Genomic DNA, 21,781 nt, shown 5'->3' on the forward strand with positions numbered 1-21,781 from the left:
GTTGGTGGGGGAAAGTTGTGTTCTGTATTGTGGATAACATAATTGGAATTGAAATGAAAACCTTTCTGTATTCCAAATCCTTATTAACATTAGCATTAAGAAAACAGCCGCATCCTAAAAGAGCGATAACGTTTTTTTGCCTTCCTTAAAATTCCAGGGTGCTGTATTTTTTTTTTTCAAATATGTACAGTGCTCAGTGTTCTGATATCACTATATGAACAAATTAAGATAGGTGCAATTGTTGCTGCCTGGGAATTTGATCACACTGTTTACAAGCCCTGAGGCAATAGTAAACTCCTGCAGGTGATTTAAGCAGGAAACCAATGGTTACACATGAACGATCCCACAAGGATGTGAAAATGGACAAGTTGTGTTAGTGAAGTTTTGGATATGAACTGCTTCTATCAATTTTTAGTGTTGATAACCTACTTGTTACTCTAGATAATGAAAATTGAGATGCTTATCAGAAAAATTTCAGGGGTTTATTATTGTCCTAGTCATTTTATTGACCCTTTGTGGCAGCAAGGTACGTGGATGCACTGTGTCTAATATTAACTAGGAAAAATTGCTGAGGGAACAAATATATGGTGTATGTACTCCATGCTATATCAGACAATACCTCTGTAAACCACTTAGCTTTCATTTTTATTTTCAGTCACATAGAGGATTCACTTCCTATTTATAATGCTGAAAGCATGGGTCATTTTTTCCCCTAATTTTTTCTTTTAAAGCAGTAGTGTTCTGGTGGAATAATATTGATGTTTTTTCTGCATTGGTTAAATGCCTGTTCATTTACATAATACTACTATGTTACATATATTATGTACTGTAAATATTATGAGTTTTTGAAATAGTTGCTGCACTTAAACTTTCCTTTATCGCTCAAAATAATGCTTTTGTTACCCAGATCTGAAGATTTTATTGACTTTCTATGCACCAAAGCTTTGACAGTTTACCACCATTCATTATTGTAGCAATTAAATCGTTAACTGTCATCAGAATGATGTTATTTTATGATGATGGTCTTTAGTGCCAACATCACTGCAGAATTAAAAATCATATCTGTGTTTTCAATGTTACAGATCACTAGCTATTGTCAACTAATCAGAAATATTAATGCAAGAAACTTAAAAAATACCAGTGTGAAAATGGTGGTATTCAGTCCAAAGGTTCAGTGTTTCTATTTTTGTGGAACTTTAGTCATGCTAATAATAGTACCTTATGTTTATGCAATTCTGTAAAATATATGTGTACAGTTAGTATTATACTGAAAGAATGCAGAATCTGAATTAGAAGGTAGGTTTAAGCCATTGTCAGCTCCTTTCCATGTGGCTTAAATGGTGTTTCCATTAAATGAGTATTTAACATAAATTGACACCAAGCTATATTAATTGTGTTTTTTGCATAATCTTGCCAAAACACAGTAATGTGTATATAGTGACGTAAAACATTGACAGATCTATATATTGTGCATTTCATTTGTGAATGGGAAAAGCCATCTTTAGTAGGTGACTGACTTTTGAAAATACAAACTGGATGTATATCTAAATGTTGCATTGTATTGTACAGTATGCCTATTATTGTTTGTGGTTGCATATAGCAATTAAGTGTTTTGTTTTATAAAAAAAAAAAGGACATCTGTTATGTACAGTTGAAATAAATTTTGCATTTGCTAGCCTGTGACTAATATTTAATCATTATACAGGGGAAAGGACAGCATTACTTACAATTTCACATTTGTTTGGCTTTTCTGAAAGTAGCGTAATAAAATGAAAGCCATATGCTACAATAAGAGAACCAACCTGCTTTAGTGAAGGTGTTCATGTATGATTTGTGTGTAATGTAATCTAGACAGTCTAATGTAATCCATCATAGTACAAGTTATTCTGTGTCCTGCTGGTTTTTTTTTCTTATTTTAAAACTTTCCATCTCTAGAGATATTGTCATCTACAGAACATGTTTCCCATTTCCACTTATGGAAATAGTGTTTCTCCCCTTAATATGAGAAAACTTAAATTGATTTTTGTCAATTTATCCTTGGTAGCGGAACAGGCAAAGCAGTCGCTCAGGAGAAAATTGGATCAATTTATAAAAGATTGAATAAAATATGCAGAGGGCCTAGTACACAAGAACAAACAGTACAAATTAGTACATATATCTGTGGTCTTAAAGTTTTGCTACTAATGTAGCAATTCTTTTCTAGCCCCACGGCCATCTAACTGAACGGTGAGCATAATCTTTTCTGATGAACATCTGTATCAGTTAGGGAAATGTGGGCAATTCTGTATCTAAAGTAAGTATTCTTTGTATATCCTTTAAATTTTTTTCTTAGGGCTCTTCATACTGTCATTATTCCAAAAGTAGAAAGCCACTTATTTAGTATTACTCCATTCATATACGCCAGCTGTGCGTCCTGTTATTTTTTCCAAGGGTTTACTTGTGTCTATAAACTCTTTAAAATTGCTCCAAAAAATGACTGAATTTGACATATTGGCATACAAATAAAATGATGGATTTTTAGTTCCCAGCCCTACAAACTCACCCTGAGATCGGAAAGTCTTGCTAGGTTCTTTCCTACTGATGTATAACCACCAGCAACAAAGTTTCGTCAGATCAGCTTCTGTCTTTAGCTGATAACTGCACCTGTGCAGCCCCTTTGTACTTAAGCATATCTTTGCAACCTAGTGGTTTTCAATAGTATTTGATACGTTAGACTTAGGGCAAAATTTTGCTCTGCAGTTGGAACCTGGTTAACAATTCCGTTGATGCACAAGAAAGCACAGAATACCGCTCACTCTTCTTTAGATTTGTACGGGCTAACAGGAATAAAAAGTAGCAAAAACATATTCTGAGAACACACACGGCCTAGAGGTACCATGTTTAAGGTTCTTCACAGTAGAACACTCTGTAAAGTTTGTTCAATGGGCAACTGGGTACCTGATTTGGCAGCAGTATCCATCTGTGTTAATTATTAGAATGTGAATAATGCAATGAAAAGTTGAACATTTAAAGTATGCACAGGTCTAATTTGCACGTGAATATGCCACAAGTATACATCCAAATGGCCAGTTAGATACCTAACTAGTAGGGCTGTCAAGCGATTAAAAAAATGAATTGCGATTAATCATACTGTTAATAATAGAATACCATTTATTGAAATATTTGGATGTTTTCTACATTTTCAAATATATTGATTTTCAGTTACAACAAAATACCAAGTTACAGTGCTCACTTCATATTATTTTTTATTACAAATATTTGCACTGTGAAAAAGATAATAGAGAGTATTTCAGTTCACCTCATACAAGTACTGTAGTGCAATCTCTTTATTGTGAAAGTGCAACTTACAAATGTAGAATTTTTTTAACATAACTGCATTCAAAAATAAAACAATGTAAAACTGTAGACAGTGTTTCTCAAGCTTTTGATGCTGGCTACCCCAATTGGACTTAAAAAAAAATCATGACCCCACCCACTAGAAAAAAAAATCGTGATCCCCCTACATTCAGCCTCTTGGGGCACAGGCCTTCGGCCCCCCTCGGGCTGTGAGCCTTCGGCCCCACTGACTCTGAAATCCAATTAACACATTAAAAAAATTTACGCGTTAATCATGCTGTCACTTAATCCTTAATTGACAGGCCTAATGCAAGGTGAAAGGTCATGGGGACTTAATAGTTGGAAGTAACGAAGGAGTGTTTTGGTTGATGACTATGAGCTGCCAATGTGATGCAGCTGTGAAAAAGGCTAATTCAGTCCTAGCATGCATCAGGCAAAGTATTTCCAGTAGAGACAGGGAAGTGTTATTACCATTGTACAAGGCTCTGATGAAACCTCATCTGGAATACTGGGTGCAATTCTGGTCTCCCATGTTTAACAAAGACGATTTCAAACTGGAACAGGTTCAGAGAAGGGCTGCTAGGATGATCAAAGGAATGGAGAAATTACCTTACAAGAGGAGACTTAAGGACTTTGGCTGATTTAGCCTAACTAAACAAAGGCTGAGGGGTGATATGATTGTTCTGTATAAATATATCAGTGAGAGAGATGTGCTATTTAAGTTAAGAGCCAGTGGTTGTACAAGAACAAATGGATATAAACTGGCCATCAACAAGTTTATGCTTGAAGTTAGATGAAAGTTTCTGACCATCAGAGAAGAGAAGTTCTGGAACAGCCTTCCAAGGGGAACAGTGGAGGCAAAAAGAGTACTTTTTTCAAAACTGAGCTTGATAAGTAGGGCTATCAAGAGATTTAAAAAAAATTAGTCTTGATTAATCACAGTTTTGATTGCACCGGATAAAAAAATAGTTATATGTAGCTATTGCAGGGATAAGTTCCAATACTATCGAAGGGTTCAGAGTAGCAGCCGTGTTAGTCTGTATCCGCAAAAAGAAAAGGAGTACTTCTGGCACCTTAGAGACTAACCAATTTATTTGAGCATAAGCTTTCGTGAGCTACAGCTCACTTCATTGGAAAGCTTATGCTCAAATAAATGTAGAAATACTATAAATCCTATAGAAGTACTTCAGTATCACCTACATGCGAAACATGCTTTCGCCTCCAGATCTTGCGCTACAGATAACCCACCAACAGCAAATGAATCCCACCAGCCATAACAGTACGCTTACAGAGTGTGTTTGATCCAGGGGCTTGTATGATCCTGAAAGTACAACAGCTTAACCAATGCTATTGCAAAGTGGATAGCTATGAACTGCAGATCACTCGACATTGTAAACGACAGAAGGCTGAGAGATGTTATTCAAATTGCATCTTCCAGTCAGTCATACACCTTGCCCTCCGGAGAAGCCATTGCATCATGAATACATGACCCATATTACAACGAGAAGACCATAAAGTTGAAGCTTCTGAAAAATGCCCTAGTTGACTAGGTGACTGGTGATCACTGGACATCCTTGAGCAATCACAGCTATCTTGGAGTCACAGCACACTGGATGGACACTGCAGTCATTTGCTTTAACAGTAACGCATACTGAAGAGAGACATTATTCTGAAACATATGTAGAGCGTTTCTTGGATGTTGGGAAATAATGGAATATTCAAGAACAGGTAACAATCAGTACTAACAGTGTGATCAAAACTGTCATTAATTTTTTTAATTGCAATTAATTTGTTTTGAGTTTAATCGCTGAGTTAACTGCAATTAATCGACAGCCCTATTAACTAGCCATTAGTGTTTGTGCACACCTGATTTACACATATGCACTTGTGGAATTTGAACTCCAAACTTGACCTTGAAACTCAAGCCCGTCAATCCTATTAGTAGATATTTTTAAAATAATTTCTTACAATAGAAAATGATTTGCCGTTCTATTAAAAATCAGATTTTTGTAGAAAGAGATATAGAAAGCAAGAATGTCTGGCATTAATGTGAAAACTGTGCAGTTACAAAAGTTTTAGATCAGTGTAAAAGTCTGCCCCCTCACCACTTATTTTTGCCATTGAAAATATGAAAAGCTAAAGACAGAACGAAATCTGTACAAGTTGTTTAGTCCAGTCATCACTGATACTCCCAGTTACTGTAATTAACAGCTGTTAAACTGTAGTGTATATAGAGTATTTGTTTCTTAATAGTTTTTTAAAAAACAATTTTATTTAAACCAGTCCAAGGTCTGAATCTAGGAAAAGGCCTAATATGTGGTTATTACAAAAGTTTACCTTTTGTTTTCTCCCTTTCACTTTCCTTTTAAAATATAATTAGTTATGTTTGCATTTATCCAGATACCCTCATATAGTGTGCCTCATGTCAGATTTAAAACCAACCATCAGACATCTCTGAGGCAGCTCCTGTGCAGGCAATAGAGCTGCATCATATATCAATGTGTTCTTGCATGTGTCATTTTGTAGTCCACCCCAATCCCATTAAAAATAGGTGCAGTTGGACGCCAGGGAGAACTTTGGTGGATTCCAGTCTACATTCTGGCTTTCCTTTGGAGTTGTGCTAAGCAGGGTCATGAGTCTTGTCCGGTCTAAAAATGCTGGTTTTAAAGTGAGATCAACTGGCCGTTTTTGTCATGTGAATGTCTTAGTGGCTCTTAATATAAGTGGCCATAGGTTGTTGCTTGATGAATGTTCCAGATGTGTCTGAAACTGCCCTCCCATGTGAATAATCCATGCCTAGAAGATGTCAGTCAGTGTTGACTAAAAGCACTGTGATCACTGAGGGATCTGATATGTGCATTCTGCAAGTATATATATTTTCCTTTCCCGTGTTAACAGAGTGTGTATCTGAAATCTCTTAATACTGCATAGAGTACCAAGTATGAGCTGATGTACAAATGGATTTCTCTTACCCTGTGGATCCTACAAGTTAGCCTGTGCCTTGGAGGATATTGCTAGAAGGAAGCATCAGAGCTGCTTCATCCTCATCCCTGGGAAAACAGAAGTCTTGCTGCTGGGTAGAAACTTGTGTCTCTGCTTGTTGATAGAGGTTGTGTGTGTTTGGATGTAGTGAATTGAGTTCATAAACCTGGCATAACTTTCAGCTCTGCATTTTCTGTGTCAGGCAGTGTTGGGCTTTTTTCAGTTGTACAGTTTTGCATCGTGTATGCAAATTTTATTTTGTGACAATCCATCTCAATTTTATTTTGTGACAATCATCTCAGTAGTAAAACATGCCATCCTGACATGCACCTTAATTGTAATTCGTTCACAGGAAGGGTAGGGCAGCTTCACCATGTACAACTTGTTCAGAATGCAATAACATGTTTGCTCGGACGTTTTAAACAACATGATTATATTATACTCCTGAGAGAATTCTGCACCAACATATAAAAAATTCTGCACACAATATTTTAAAATTCTGCAAAATTCTACAAGTTTTATTTGTTAATAAATAATTGCAGAGGCTCCAGCATGGCAGTGGGAAGCACAGGCCACTAGCTGCATGAAGGTGGGAGATCATCCTGCAGCCTCCCCACCATCCACCCTGGGGACACCAACTCAGTGGTGAGGCTGCACCTAAACCTGACACAGCACAAGGCCTGGGCCTGCCGCAGAAATACCCTGGGGCCTTGGCGCAGAGGGCCAAGCACACCAGGTGTGGGCAGGCAGGCTCAATCAGGCAGGATCCAAGTGTGGAGGGGCTCAGTGTGGGGGGAATCCAGGTGTGGTGTGAGAGGATTCTGTGTGGGACAATCTGGGTGCAGGCAGCTCAGTGGGGGATCTAAGTGTAGGGGGATCTGGAGGCTCGTTGCAGGGAAGGTTCCAAGTGCAAGGGCAATGGGACTGTGCAGGGGCTTCCAGGTGAAAGTGTTTTGGCGCTCAGCGGAGGGGTCTGGGTGTGAAGGTCTCAGCAGGGGGGGTCTGGGTGCTGGGGGAGTGGAGCTTGGTGGGGTGGGAGTCTGGGCACAGCTAATTGGGGGTCAGTGGCGTGGGGGTCTGGATGTGGAGGCTCAGGGTGGTGCAGGGGGGTGGGGCAAGTCAGGGTGGGGGGTTGAGTGAAGGGAGCTCAGTGGGAGATGGTCTGGCTGCAGGCGGCTCCAGGTGCAGGGGTTGAGGTTCAATGGGGTAGGGTTCGGGTATGGAGGGCTAGGGGGTTCTGGGTATACAGGATTAGGCTTGGTGGGAGTGTCTGGGTATGGGACGTCCGCATGCATGGGGGTTGGGCGGATGGGGGAATCAGCTCCCCATACAGTGACCCCTTCCCCCACAGTTGAGGAGCATTGGGGGCAGGAAGCAGGGGAGGATGCTGAGCTTCCTGCAACTGGGGGAGGTTTCTTGGGGGTGGGTCTGACACAGCCCCAGTTACTCCTTGCAGGGGAAGAGAAAGTCCCATCCTCTCCTGCCTCCAGCCCAGCCGGGACTAGCAGCTGATCCCAGCCTAGGGTAGGAGCCACTGGCTGGGGTGTCCCTAACCCTGCAGTCATTTACCTCTCTGCCGGCGGTCTGAGTGCCTGAAATGATGTACCTGCACAGCTAGGGAGTGGTGTGTGACTACTCTTGCAGCTTCCCTTTGTTTCCCTGTCAGAAACTCATTTTTCTGCCGGGAAGCAAAGAAATCTGAGGGGGACATGAATTCTGTGCATGTGCCGTGGTGCAGAAATTCCCCCAGGAGTAATATTACAAGTTTCTTGCACTTTTGCAATGCTGCCAAATAATGTTTGGATTGATTTTTCTTTATTTAAATTGGTATTTTGGAGCTTTAAGAACCAAAATTGTGTAGACCTGGCTATGTTGTAGATCTTTGTCTGAATGTATACCTGACTATGAAACTACTGTCCTTTTAGGAATATCACTAATCTCATCTCAGGTCAGCAGGCCATTGTGGGAGGGGCCCAGTTATTACTATGTTTTAAAGAATGAAAATAACAGGTTACTGCTATTGTAGATTCTGTCCTTAAAGTTTAAAAGACTTGGGATGAGATTCTTTGTTGTGCCTCTAAGAGGTGCAGCACAGGGGGTAGTTTTAAGCCACATTTGCACCCTTTTGATCCTTTCTTCATTTCTCTGGGAGCTGGAGAGACCCTTGGTGTAATTTGAACAGGCCTTCTGAGTCTGCTATATAGGTGCAGCACCGCTGCAGTCTCTACAATACTGCATGCTTCAGCCCAGCCTCACCCAACACACCCCTTCTGTCCCCAGCCTCACTCCATAGGCATGCCCCCTATGCCGTAGCTTGCAAGGAGGTCATCTGAAAACAGTCTTGTGGCTGTCTTCTGCATAAAGGGACTGGAGAGGGCTGAGGATTTATTCACTCTTGGCCTTTGAGATTTTCAAAGCCCTTCAGGAGATTTAGCCACACACCTTCCATTAGCAAAGTTAGATTTTCTGGTTGAGATGAAAACTTATTTCAAATGCAAATTTACAAGTAAATATAGCAAAGTCAATATGGTTTCTCTTTTAAAATAACAAAGATGGTATAGAAAAGAATCATCAGAGCAATAAAACAGTTTAATAGAGATTTGCATTTTTCTGTTGTCCGTTATCGCATCAAATCTGTACTTTCTGCAAGTACTGTATAAGTTGCTCCACTAAGATGTTTTTACTACAGGCTGAAAAATGCTGTATGTTTCCTCGTACCTCTGTTAATATTCTATCAGCAGGTGTTTGTGAAGTGCAAATAGAATATGACAGGCTGAAATACAAAATTACTTTTTTTCATAGGAACAAGATAAACACATCTATCTGAGGACAGAGCAGTGAGAGTCGTATGGTGGCAACAATAAAAAAAACAATTACAACATTAGGAAGCTTGTCAATGCAATAAGAATGACAATGAAGCTCTCGATGTTCTGACTTCATCATTATTATACACTCTGGCCCACAAAAGACCAGTGACATAGTTTATCTTTCTCATAACTGGTATGCGCGCGTGCGTACAGTGTTTATTCATGTGAACATTTTCTTTTTTATAAAATGTGATTAAATTTTACTTCAGCTTTCTACACCCCAGTATCACAAGATATTTTCTGTGCGGTCTGTTTCAATTTTAATATACGTATACACATATATATGCAGATATGGTTATATATGATTAATATATCGTGTGTGTGTGTGTAGATTATACATAGATTAGATATGGTATTTGTGAAATAGCTTTACATTTGTAACATTTTCTGGGTTTAACTATCTTTCTCCCCGTGCCATCCCCACCCCTCCAAAGGCCCAATATCACTGTGTCCTTATTTCCAGCACAGAGACTTGGATGCAGCTCTATCTAGAGATAAATGCTTCATTTCTTCAATTAGGTAAAGGGAGTCACTGGAGAGAAATACAAGACATTCCTCTTTCCCAAGTAAAGACCACCCTCTGTCCCTGCTCCCTTGGGGTGCTCAAAACTGATTCTCGGACCCAAACTCCAATGTTGCTAGATCATTAGTCTAGCCCAGGGATCAGCAACCTTTGGCACGCAGCCTATCAGGGAAATCCACTGGCGGGCCGGGACAGTTTGTTTACCTGCAGTATCCGCAGGTTTGGCCGATTGCAGCTCCCACTGGCTGCGGTTTGCCATTCCAGGCCAATGGGGGCTGCGGGAAGCAGTGGCCAGCACATCCCTCGGCCCATGCCGCTTCCCGCGGCCAGTGGGAGCTGCGATCGGCAAAACCTGCGGACGCTGCAGGTAAACAAACCGGCCCGGCCCGCCAGCGGATTTCCCTGACAAGCCGCGTGCCAAAGGTTGCCAGTCCCTGTGCTAGCCTCTTAAAATAATTTTATCTCATTGCTCCACAATAACCTGACATGTCACAATTAGCCTGGCCTACCTCAAGCACTTCCCCAGCTTATTAGTCATTAATAAGCACAAGACAATAATTTTTGCATCAGTCAAAATTATGATGGACAGTGCCAATAGAGAAATTTCTTTCAACACATATGCAGAGCTCTGCTGTGCCTATGTTTCAAGTCACTCCTTCCTTGCAAAATTATGATTTTTCACATTATATAACAGCATGAGTTAATTTTAAAACAGTATTTGACCCTTTTTTATTATATAAGATTTATGGTTGTTTAGGACCAGATTCTGCTCTCAGATCCTTTTCTCATGATCGTTATTGTATAGCGATGTGAATCTACCGTTAGATCTTCAGGGCCTACCGAAGGACTGTTCCCACTGATTTAACTGATTGCCCTCATGTACTGAAAAGTAGTTTGAGCTTTTCTGTATCAGTAAGCAGGGGTTTATTTTTCTCCTGTTGGCTTATCTGTTCTCAGAACGTATGACTGCAGTGGTTTGATAGTTCATGTCTTTCATTGGGCTCACGTTCTTCAACATGATTTTCCCTGTGTTCAGAGATTATAGCATTTTGTTACCATCTGTGAAGCAAAGGCAATATTATAATGAAGCATCTGGTCATCAAGAATGAACAAATTTCCACGAACAGAAATGCTCCCCACAATACGCATTTATTGGGTGTAAATTGAAATCATGCTAAAATTAATACATTCCTGGTTAGAGGAAGACCATGATAATGAGTGGGTATTGTCTATAATTTCAAAGTTGACACAGCTCCAAAGCTTTATCAGCTTTATTTAACTAAATATGTAATCCTAAACAAATGCTTAGGAAGCATTTTATTTACAAACCTTTTTGAAAAATGCTAGTAATTTGTTGCAGCCTAATTAACTATCATTTCTAGAACAGTTTGCTTCATGAAAGACACATGCCTTCAAAGCAGTGCAGTATCTGTTCAGAGCCACCTGTTTCACAATTTACACTAATTATCTTAGAGAGACATCATCTTGGAATGATAATAAAAATGTACATTGTAAAATGGTGCTGAAGGAGATGTGTTTTGAGATTGTTGTGAAATCATTTTTTCCCTTATAGTTTATAGTTTTTATATTTTTTTAACTGTGTACTTTGTATAATGATTTTAATAATGTAATGTGGCAATTTATATGAGTAAAAAAGCACCATCTTTATTTATGTATATACAAATAGCATCATTTATAAACTTCTCTGATGTATAAAGAATAGCCTGCTTTCTGGAAAAAAAAAATTCAATTTTTTATTTATTTATTTGCTACTCCCACTCCTATGTGACTGATTTCATTTGTGCCCTGAAACTGCAATTTCAGCATTTGATCTCACGTTTACTGCCTCTCACTGGTGTAGCTATTGACTTTGCTGGAGTGACTCTTGATTTATACTGGTGTAAATAAGTTCAGAATTAGCCCTAAAGGCTTGACTGCAATTTGTTTATATACGCACACAAAACTCTCATTTACCTCACTGTGGTGAATCCACATGACTCTTACAAATTCAAAGAGACAGATATTTTACTATGCCTTGATCTCTGGACAGCATCACCACTGACAACACCGGGGAATTCCACCAACAACAAAAAGGGAAAAAATGGGTCAGATTTTTTTTTTTTTAAAATTCCAGAGTCTACAGAAAAACATTGTTAAAGAAGTAAAGGATATAAGTCAATAGCTGTGTGTTCATGAGAAAAACAATTTAAAGCAAATACTTGGTTCATAAAAGTGTGTCATGCATTATAGAAATGAAACAATAATCTCTTGAAAGTGCTCTGGTGTTGTGTGCATGCTATTCATTTTGTAATTTTTTTTTTTTGTAATAGGTTCCCGTAAAGAGTCTGCTCCCCAAGTGCTGCTTCCAGAGGAAGAGAAAATTATTGTAGAAGAAACAAAAAGTAATGGTCAGACTGTGATCGAAGAAAAGTAAGAAAATGTCTACATTTAAAACAGTAAATTTCACACTTACACAAAAGTAATTTGTTGATAGACTTGGCTTGTGAAGTTGTTTTTCAGTTTATTCTGTAACAGTAGATTTAACAGCAGTTGTGATATAGTGGAGGTTTTTTCGCTGGTTATTCAGAGCGTACCTACCAGCTGAAAATCGATCAATTTTGTTGCTGAATGATGTAGTCTTTCCTTTAGCGTCAACTTGTACGCTTCTTTTTAACTGTGTATTTAGTATTTATTTTACAGTGTATATAACTTAATTTACTAGGCATGCCTGGTGTTTTAGAGACAAATAAAGTGACCCCAGTTATGCTAGATGTTACAAATATGATGATCGGTCCTTTTTCTAAGGAGTTGACTGGCTGGTTATGTCTTAATAAGAATGTATAACATTAAGCAAAGGGTCGGGGAAGCTATAGGTGCTAGCAGGCTCTTTTGCTTAATGATTTTTCATTTTTCATGTGTTGGATTTTATTTCGTGGTACTTGATGCCTTGTAATAATATATAAATCTGTTAATTCATTTACACTTTATGAAACAATAGTAATGGATCTTAATCTTCTGTTTTAGAAGCCTTGTTGACACAGTATATGCATTAAAGGATGAAGTACAGGAATTAAGACAGGTTGGTAAATAATGCATACTGTATTTTATCAACACTTGTGGATGGCGGGGGAGTGTGCAGATTGTGCAGTTGTAGCAAATAATTATTAAAGTTAGTAGGGTTATGTTTTTTTCAGTAGCAGGGTTAGGACTAGATTCAGAATCTTCAGCTTTTTGTCCAAAAAAGGAGGTCTATCCCAGTTGAATAAAAAAAAAGGAGCTTAGAAACTGAGGGCAGATAATACAAAACAAAAACATAAACCCAGGAGAAAGGAGTTAAGTATATTATCTCCGTGAGTTGACTAAGTGAAACGTGTCCTGTTTTCAAACTGCACTAAATTGTGACATGTTGGGCAGAAATTTAAAATACTATAAAAGTTTACCATATCAGCTGAAAAATAGAAAAAGCCAAAGATACTGGGACTCAGACTATAATAACCTCAGTGGTTTAAATATGTCTGATTCTATTTAGGCCTTACTCCCTTCTCCAGTTCCTCCCTTCCTCTCCCCTCCCCCCCAGGTACTTGAGCACCTCCTTTTGATCAATTCTTATATTTTCTCATTTCAGGAGATGAAGAGCCATTTTCATTTCCTTTCCCTCACTTATTGTCATGTGGCCGCAATTCAAAAATCATTCATGCCACAAGTTAGCTCAGATATTATTTTATCACCTAGGTGAGACATCTTGCAGAATTCCCCTTGAGAAACTAGCATGGAACTTGCAACTAGAGCTGTCTAAATAACTGATTTTTGTTTGTTTGTTTGTTGGCCATTCAAAAAAAATGAAAAGAAAATTAAAATTAGCTTTGGGTCAACCCAAAACTAAAATTTTTCAAAATTTTCAGTGATCCAAACAGTTGAAAAAATTTCAGGTTAAACAAAATACTTAGTTTGACCTGAAACAAAATGTTTGGTTTCTTTATTGAGCTTTAAAAACTTTTAAAAATAAATTGATGTAAATTTCTAAACAAAAAATAATTTAGAATAAAAATGTTTCATTTAGTAAATGTCAAAAGGAAAAATTCCACCTCCTTCCCCCTCCTCCCCCAGAATTTTTGGGGAAGGTTTCTCCCCCCAAAATTTGGCAAATGGAACACAAATTCGCAAAATGTTTTGATTGATCTGATTCTGCAAATTTTTTTGGCCAAAAAAAAAAAAAAAAAAAGACATTTTCGGACATAAGATTTCACCCAGGTATACTTGTAACTGCTTTCTTTCAGTGCGGGTCCATATTTTCAGAGCTTCACCTACAGGTAAGAAGGCATATAGAAACTTCATAAGAACAGGGAAAAGAGTTCTTTGATACAGAATAAAGTCTGTTCAGACTCAGTGAGGCCCTGATCTGTGATTGGGGACCCAACCTGCTACCACAGTATGAGTACTAAATAATACCCATAGCGTAAGCAAGTGAATAGTCCCACTGTCAGACCACTCGCTTTAGTCCTTTGCTAAAACAAGGCTTTTAATTGTGTACACGTTCCTTATATAGCAGATAACCCAGGTTAGCACTGATCTTGATTGTATTACTGGAAAAAATGTTCATGTAGATGTATTTGTATCTGTTGTGTACCTGCCGTGGTCTTTGGGCTGTTCCAATCCTCCTCTCTGTAACTTACGAGTCAGCCCACACTTTCAGGGTCACAAGGTCTTTTATTGTTTGGGGTAAGCATAGAATCTCTAGGTTCTTAAAAAATCTTGATTGGCTGTGCCTGCCTAAAGGAAACTAGATGTATAATAAAAGTATTGCAAGAATATGCTTATCAATTTCTGGTCATTCTCAAGAATCAAAGACTGTCACTCTATCTTTGCTAGACTGTAATGGATAGAACTGTCTACGCCAGACCTTGGAACTTACTTAAATCCATAGTTGCCTTCCGCTGCCATTTGCTAGGAGGGCCCGGTGCAATTTATCTGGTCTCCTAGTCAGACACATTGTCGCTGGAGATGTTAAAAATGCAACCAACACACAGAATCAGTTCGATTTGCGAAGTCCCAACTGTTGTTCTCTGCTGCTGCACATCTGCATTCCTGAATGTGCGGGTGGGTAAAAAAGCCATTAAATTAGTCCCTTTTCCCTATATGTAAAGTAGTTAAGTGATCTTCGCTTCCAGAGCTAGAGACTATTAGATGAAATCTCCCTTCCGTTGTACCACAAAACACCCAGCCGATCCAATTATATACATATAAATATGAATCCGTATTCTCTCTCTCTCTCAAAATTTTTGTTCCAGAACCAATGAAATAGTCACAATCCATATGTCCCCATAAATATCACAATTGCTGCGTAAAATAAAATGTATGGGGGGTTTTGTATTGATTTCAACATATAAAGAATGCCTATCCCAGGCTCTAGGTACCTTTGATGGACCATTACAAACACAATTCAGTTAAGACAAAAGCAGCAAAAGTAAACTAGCAGCATTTCTTTGCACCAAAGCAGCCAGTCCGCAAAACAAAAATGCCTCACATTAACTCCTGCAGAACTCTCAATGCCCCGAGATAAAAATCTGCATCCTCACCTGATCCAAACATTACCGCTGCACCCCAGGCCTCTCCAAATAGATGGACTTTTCAGATAGGCCAGGATTGTTAACCATTGGACGATTTCTGACTAATGGGGAGAGTGAATTCCAAAGTCCAGGGGCCCACATGGAGAACACCCTGCTAATGTTTTCCTCTCTCACACACCTTGGGGGCGCCATCTTGAAGGCCCCTACTGAGGCAGTGTCACATAGGGAGTGGGGTGATCTCTAAGCGAGGCAAGTCCCAGGCAACGTAGGGCTTTATAGGTAGGAATCAAGAATTTAAACTTCATCTGGAAACCCACAGGCAGCCAATGTGGATTCCAGACCACTGGTTTCATGTCCTCATGGTGAGGCACACCACTTAAGAAGTGAGTGCCACCCTCCTTACCACCTTCGGTTTCTAAGCTATTTCAGACCGTAGCACCAAGCAGAGCATACTACTTCAGTCCAGTCTTGAAGTGACAAAAGATAGAAGTGTGGTCTGTGTCTGAGAGAAAAGATTTCACTCCCAACCTGATGCAGATGGGGGGAGGGGGGTGGAGAAGCAGTTACTGCTTACTGCCACTATATAATCATCTGATAGATGCTGAGAGTCTAGTGAGATGTCCAGATTACAAATCTGAATGACAAACAGCAGGCACACACCCTCAGTCTTGGGGGCTTTAATGTAATCCATGTTGTATCCTCTGGTTGCTTCCCCCAGCCCCTACCAATATCACCTCAGTCTCCACTGGATTGTATAATGTAAGCATTAGTAGCGTTCAGTTGGTAGCACCCTTACTTACGGCCCCAAAGGTTGTGGGCTGAAGTTTCAAACACAGAGCAAAATGTTGAGACTTGGACTCACAATCAAGTGATGAAACTGGAATTAGAGGAGCTGTCTTTCAGGTAATACCTTAGGCCTCTTTGTTTGACTGGTGGTTGTCTAGCTGAAAGTGAAGTCACAGAGCATGTGTCAGAAAGAATGATAGTTAATATCAGTGTCCTGACCAATAAAGCAATTTAGATTTCTCAATAAAGCAAAATAAAGCTTGTGTGAGCTCTAGAGTAGTGTTTTAGGTTTGTGAAACTTATTTCAGTGTGTAGAGTTCAGTGTCAAGAACTTTGAAATACCAGACGGTATAAGTGGTTCTTATAAGGTTTTTCATTCTAATCTTTTTATTTCATTCTCTTTCTGTGTTATTACAAATATTTTCCATAGTAGTTATTTATGTGCGTAAACTCTCACAAGAGACTTTAAAACTGTTTTCCATTTGTGGCTTGTTTCCAATAACAACTATGTATATGAGAGAGAAGCATTTTAGTTTCCATTAGGCATTTCTGCTTCACTGTACCAAGTAATTGTGTAAGTAACATTTGAATATTGAATAAGTATAACACAAAATAGCTGCATCAGACAGCAAAATCTGAAATAGACGTTTATTTAAAAGAGCCCTCACTGCCCTTCAGTTAGCAGCACGCATTTTGGTGAGGAAAGATCAGTTTGCTGTTGAAAAAAGTTACCATAAACTATCTGTCCTCTGTTTTAACAGGATAACAAAAAGATGAAGAAATCTTTAGAAGAAGAGCAAAGAGCTCGCAAGGACCTGGAAAAGCTTGTTAGGAAAGTGTTAAAGAATATGAATGATCCTTCTTGGGATGAAACCAATTTATAACTAATTTACCATTGTTTGTTTCTTTCTATTGAAAGACCAGTTGTCAAATCAAACTGGGAAGCCTTCTGACTAGTCAGTGTTGCATCAAGAGCACTACAAAGCAGAATTTAACTGGATCTAGTGATTTTCTTGCTTGTAACGTATACAAACAAATCAAACCTTTCAATGGAAGCAATCTATAAGTGTGGAGACCATGGATCCTGAACTTTACAAAACCTAATTTGTTTTCATCTAAATTACCTCATTTTGCAGAATGTGCAGCAGCTGACTAAAAGTCCATGTTTTTCAGTGGCTTTTTAATTAAATATATATATATATTTTCTTGTAAATATCTGTAATTTTGAATGCCTATGTAATTGATGTATCAGGGCTGATACAATGTTATACTGTACTTTTTTCCCATTATTATAATTGTCACAAGTTTTAGAAATAACAGTACACTCTCACCTCAGAAAGATCAGAGTTCTTTGATGCTGTGTTTGGATCATTTGTAGGTTTGTTTCAAATTACCCTACTCATATCACATGCACGAATCTACAAAACCTATTTTTTCTTATTGACAATGTATTTAAATCATCTAATTAACATTATTTATGTCTGTGCAAACATTTAAACACAGTTTTAAATGCTTTTTCAATATTAAATCAAAAAAGATACGATAAATTGTGGATTGACACCATTTTTTTGTTTCATTCTAATGGCCCCGTGGCATATTTATTTACACTTGTTTGGAGCACTAATATACAACACTGTTTGGGCCAATTAAAGACTGATGTGCTTGCTTGCTTTTTTATGACTGATTTGTAGGTGTTTGTGTACTACATTTTCTGTTGTTGTGCATGTACTTTAACGTACACTGGCTGATCATTTTAAAAAAAAATCCTAATCTCAATTTCGTGAATAAAAATATTTATTTTATGGTCACGATAATCAAACAAACTCAAAATCTAGTTATGAGTAGGCCACTCAGGTTAGGCCAGCCTAATGACAGAATTCTGCTCTGCCTTTAGTAGGCAGGATATTTTTATTCAGAACACCCTCAGTATAAGAATAGTCTCTGTCCACATCCCCTTCTCTTATCACATGTAAAACAATATTGTTTCCATCGCAGCATGAATAACCAAAATCAAATTTAGAAATAAGGTTTGTATTTACAATTGGCCTTTTTGCGGCATCTGTTATACTAAAGTGTGTTTTGTAATTTGCAGCTCTGGCAGATTGGAAGGTCGGCAATGCATACAGTGGGCACCATTAAAAAATTCAGCCCATGTAGGTTTTATAACTGCAATAACTACAGTGTCTTCATAGATTTAGAATAGGGACACTACAGAACTGCAGCTGGTGCCCTCTTTAAGGATCTTATTCAAAGCTCATTGAAGTTAATAGAAAGACACCCATTGACTTCAATAAGCTTTGGATCAAGCACCAGGAGACACAAATTTCTGCTCTGCTTTAGTCATCAAATTAGAGGGGAGAGGTGTATCGTCCACTCAAGTGGTGTGTTCCAACTCTTCTGTTCTTTTTTTTTTTTCACCTGACAGCAGCCAGAAATGGAGGTATAGCATAACCACCTGTATATCAAGTTCAAGCACTGGCTTTATCAATGTTATAAAAAGGTCTTAACCTTTACTCAAGTTGTTCCATTGACTTCAGTGGTACTTACTGTAGCCCTGATTCAGCAAAGCACTTAAGCATCTGCTGAACTTTAAGCTTGAACTTAAGTCCCATTGACTTCAAACTGAAGTACACGCTTAAAGGCTTTCTTGAAGCAGAGCCCAAATGAAGGTAAATAGATTGTTTCTTGTTACGTTTATTACTCATTAATATTTTTATCTGATAAACCATTTTAAAAGTAGAATGGATGCGATTCCTCTCAATTTTTCATAGGGCTCATGCACTGTTATTTTATCAAGGTGACTGTTAGAGTTTGCTCTGAAAAGTCCATTTTTACTACAGACTTGATTTTTCATATAAAGTTTTCAATTAATCTCTGGTGAAAAGTGAATGTTCAAATTGCTTGGCTGAAAAAAATGGATGGAGATTCTTTTAACAATAGAAAGATAAAAATATCATCACTTAACAATACAGGGGATTAAATTAATAGCTTGGGAACCTAATGTTAGGGATCTAAATGGACACATAGACCCCAAATGACCATTTTACACATCTAAATATATTTTAGGCACTTAATTCCATGTGCTCACATTTGAAAATTGGTCCCATATTCTTAAAGGAACAGACTGAGAAAAAGTTAAAGCATTCAGGTGTGTTAGAGATTTTCAGATATCTTCGCAAAGACTCATTACTAATTACAGTGTCTTATCTTGAAATGATTTTCTGTTGCTGAATTCAAACCAAAATGTAGGGCTGATAAATTTGATTGCCCTTTTGTTTAGCAGAATTTATATCATTACTTTTAAAAAGAGTAAGCTAAGTGATGCTAAACATCACAAATATATCATGTTTTTCCTGAATTTAGATTTGGGAATGGCAATGCGATTTGAGTTTTGTTCAGGTATGCTGACGTTGTAAAGTTCAGGCATTGAAATCCAAGTGATTTACTCAGCCTTTATTTTAGTGTGAATTTTAATTTTCTGTTGAGTACTGGTGAAAAGACATTCCAGAGGAAAAACATAAAAGGAAAACATTTAATCTAGCAGTATTTAGCAAATTTTAACTCAGGAACAGCTTCCATCATAACATGATCTTATTTTACATTGTATTGGAAAGAGAAGCATTGCTGTGTGAATTTGCTGACAGTACATGTGAGATCTAATGATGATTTTTACTTTGACAGTACCCCCATACTGGTATCTTACTGAATATGCCTTTGATATTAGAATTAAGCAGTTAATATGATCATGATTTAATGCTGGTTGTTCAAAATGAATTGGGATGAGGAAATTTGTATTAAAAAACAACAACAACAAAAGGCTAATACAGTATGTTGCTTTTTGTCCTTCGCTCTACAACAGAGAGCAAAATCAGGGTTTTGGGAATCAAGATATGTCTAGATAACTTTTTTTTTCTAAAATTTGTTATACTGTATAAAGATTGTAAATTTCACAGTGTGACCTTATGAATTGTTGGGAACTTTATATACGCATGGATAAATGGGGCACTGTTTATTTAACTTATTAAGGGGTTATTTCTTTGCTCTCATCATTTAAGGATGAGGAGGTGAAGCCATTTCTTATCCTATAGATGTGAAGCACTTTCAGTTCTAAACTGTTCAAAAATGTAGCATAACATTACTGTGTACTTAAAATGATGTATGTGCTTGTTTGTTTCACCATGTCATGACATCTTAAAAATTAAACAACTGACTGCCTTTGTATAAACCTTCTTTATGCCAATCATTTAAGGAATCCAGGGTATCCATTTACAGTAATTGTGGAGAAATTCAACCATAGTCTAGGTCAGTGGTTCCCAAACTTGTTCCGCCACTTGTGCAGGGAAAGCCCCCTGGCGGGCTAAGCCTGTTTGTTTACCTGCCGCGTCCGCAGGTTCGGCCGATCGCAGCTCCCAGTGCCCGCAGTTCGCTGCTCCAGGCCAATGGGGGCTGCTGGAAGTGGCGTGGGCTGAGGGATGTACTGGCCACTGCTTCCAGAAGCTCCCATTGGCCTGGAGCAGCGAACCGCGGGCACTGGGAGCTGCGATCAGCCGAACCTGCGGATGCGGCAGGTAAACAAACCGGCCCGGCCCGCCAGGGGCTTTCCCTGCACAAGCAGCGGAACAAGTTTGGGAACCACTGGTCTAGGTCACAGATAATTTCCTGATACTGACTACTACAATTTTTATATCACTTTGTTGTAATTAAACAATGATTTTTTTCCCCTTCACTGTGAAAAGTTAAATTTTATCTAGTGCGTGATGTATGATTTTAATATGAAGGAAAACTTTTTAGCTTTCTTACTGCCTTTATTGATATACATTTTCATAAAATATAATTTCAGCTATCTTTATATAATTCAGTCTGCTATCCTGAAAAAAATACCTTTGCATGGTGTTTATATTGACAGCAAAATAAAACCTTGGTATCACAAGAAAGTAGGAGAAATGGAAAGAGAGGACAGCACAAAACTGGGAAAAAGATAATATGATATGTCATGATTATACAAACGGCAGCTCCCTAATTCTTGATCCACTAGATGAAGAACAGGGAGAAAAGAGATGAAGTGTGGGTATTTAAGGAAGAAGAATGGTCTTACAGACTTATTGGGAAAATAGGTAACCAGAATAGAAAAGGAAAAGATGTAATTCTACTTTATGATTCTGCTGCAAGAAGAATGGACAGGAGCAGTTAGTGATCTGACTTCCAGGAGCCAAGATTAGAATTGATAATTTCATCAGCTTCAGGGTGGAATCTACACAGTATGTGCCCACATGAACGAATACAAGCTGGACAAAATGATGGAAGAAATCAAATAAAATTTAAGGGAAGCAAAACTATCTTCACATGTAATATTCTTAGGATTCCTATAGTCCAGGTAAAAGACAAGGAAGAATAAGAATTGTGTTAGATGAGTTGGTGGGTGGAGAGAAAGAAAGAATATAGGGATGGAGGGTTTGGATTCACAGAACATTGGTCAGTTCAGTGAGTGAGAAGTATGAGTGAGGCCTGTTTTGGATTAGAATGGTCTTCAGCATAGGAAAGCCAATTTTAAGCATTCTCAACTTGCCATTTTGAGACAAGGACACAAGATAACAAACAAGGGGGCCTACTTGGTACGTCCATCATAACCTAAATGAGTTGGGTTATCTTTCATACCAAGAACATCAGTACTGATTTGCACAATCTTTCTGGGATAGGGCAGGGAAACATGAGTGATTATT

General features: G+C 38.3%; 1 protein-coding gene across 7 annotated transcripts in view; it reads left to right on the plus strand.

Moving 5' to 3' along the window:
• Nucleotides 1-20,286, plus strand: part of ARHGEF7 (Rho guanine nucleotide exchange factor 7) — a 195,254-nt gene extending 174,968 nt beyond the window's left edge. For 4 of the 7 annotated variants that reach the window (XM_073349944.1, XM_073349964.1, XM_073349993.1 and 1 more), the window contains 4 exons: nt 12,039-12,138; nt 12,733-12,787; nt 13,986-14,018; nt 16,823-20,286. In XM_073349944.1, coding sequence (XP_073206045.1) covers nt 12,039-12,138; nt 12,733-12,787; nt 13,986-14,018; nt 16,823-16,945 — 311 coding nt within the window. In that variant the 3' untranslated portion in view covers nt 16,946-20,286. The remainder of the gene's footprint in view (nt 1-12,038; nt 12,139-12,732; nt 12,788-13,985; nt 14,019-16,822) is intronic. The other 3 variants (XM_073349954.1, XM_073349973.1, XM_073349996.1) reach the window with 1 other exon arrangement.
• Nucleotides 20,287-21,781: the final 1,495 nt, after the last annotated feature.

Source organism: Lepidochelys kempii, chromosome 1 (genome assembly GCF_965140265.1).
Source record: "Lepidochelys kempii isolate rLepKem1 chromosome 1, rLepKem1.hap2, whole genome shotgun sequence".
NCBI lineage: Eukaryota > Metazoa > Chordata > Testudines > Cheloniidae > Lepidochelys > Lepidochelys kempii.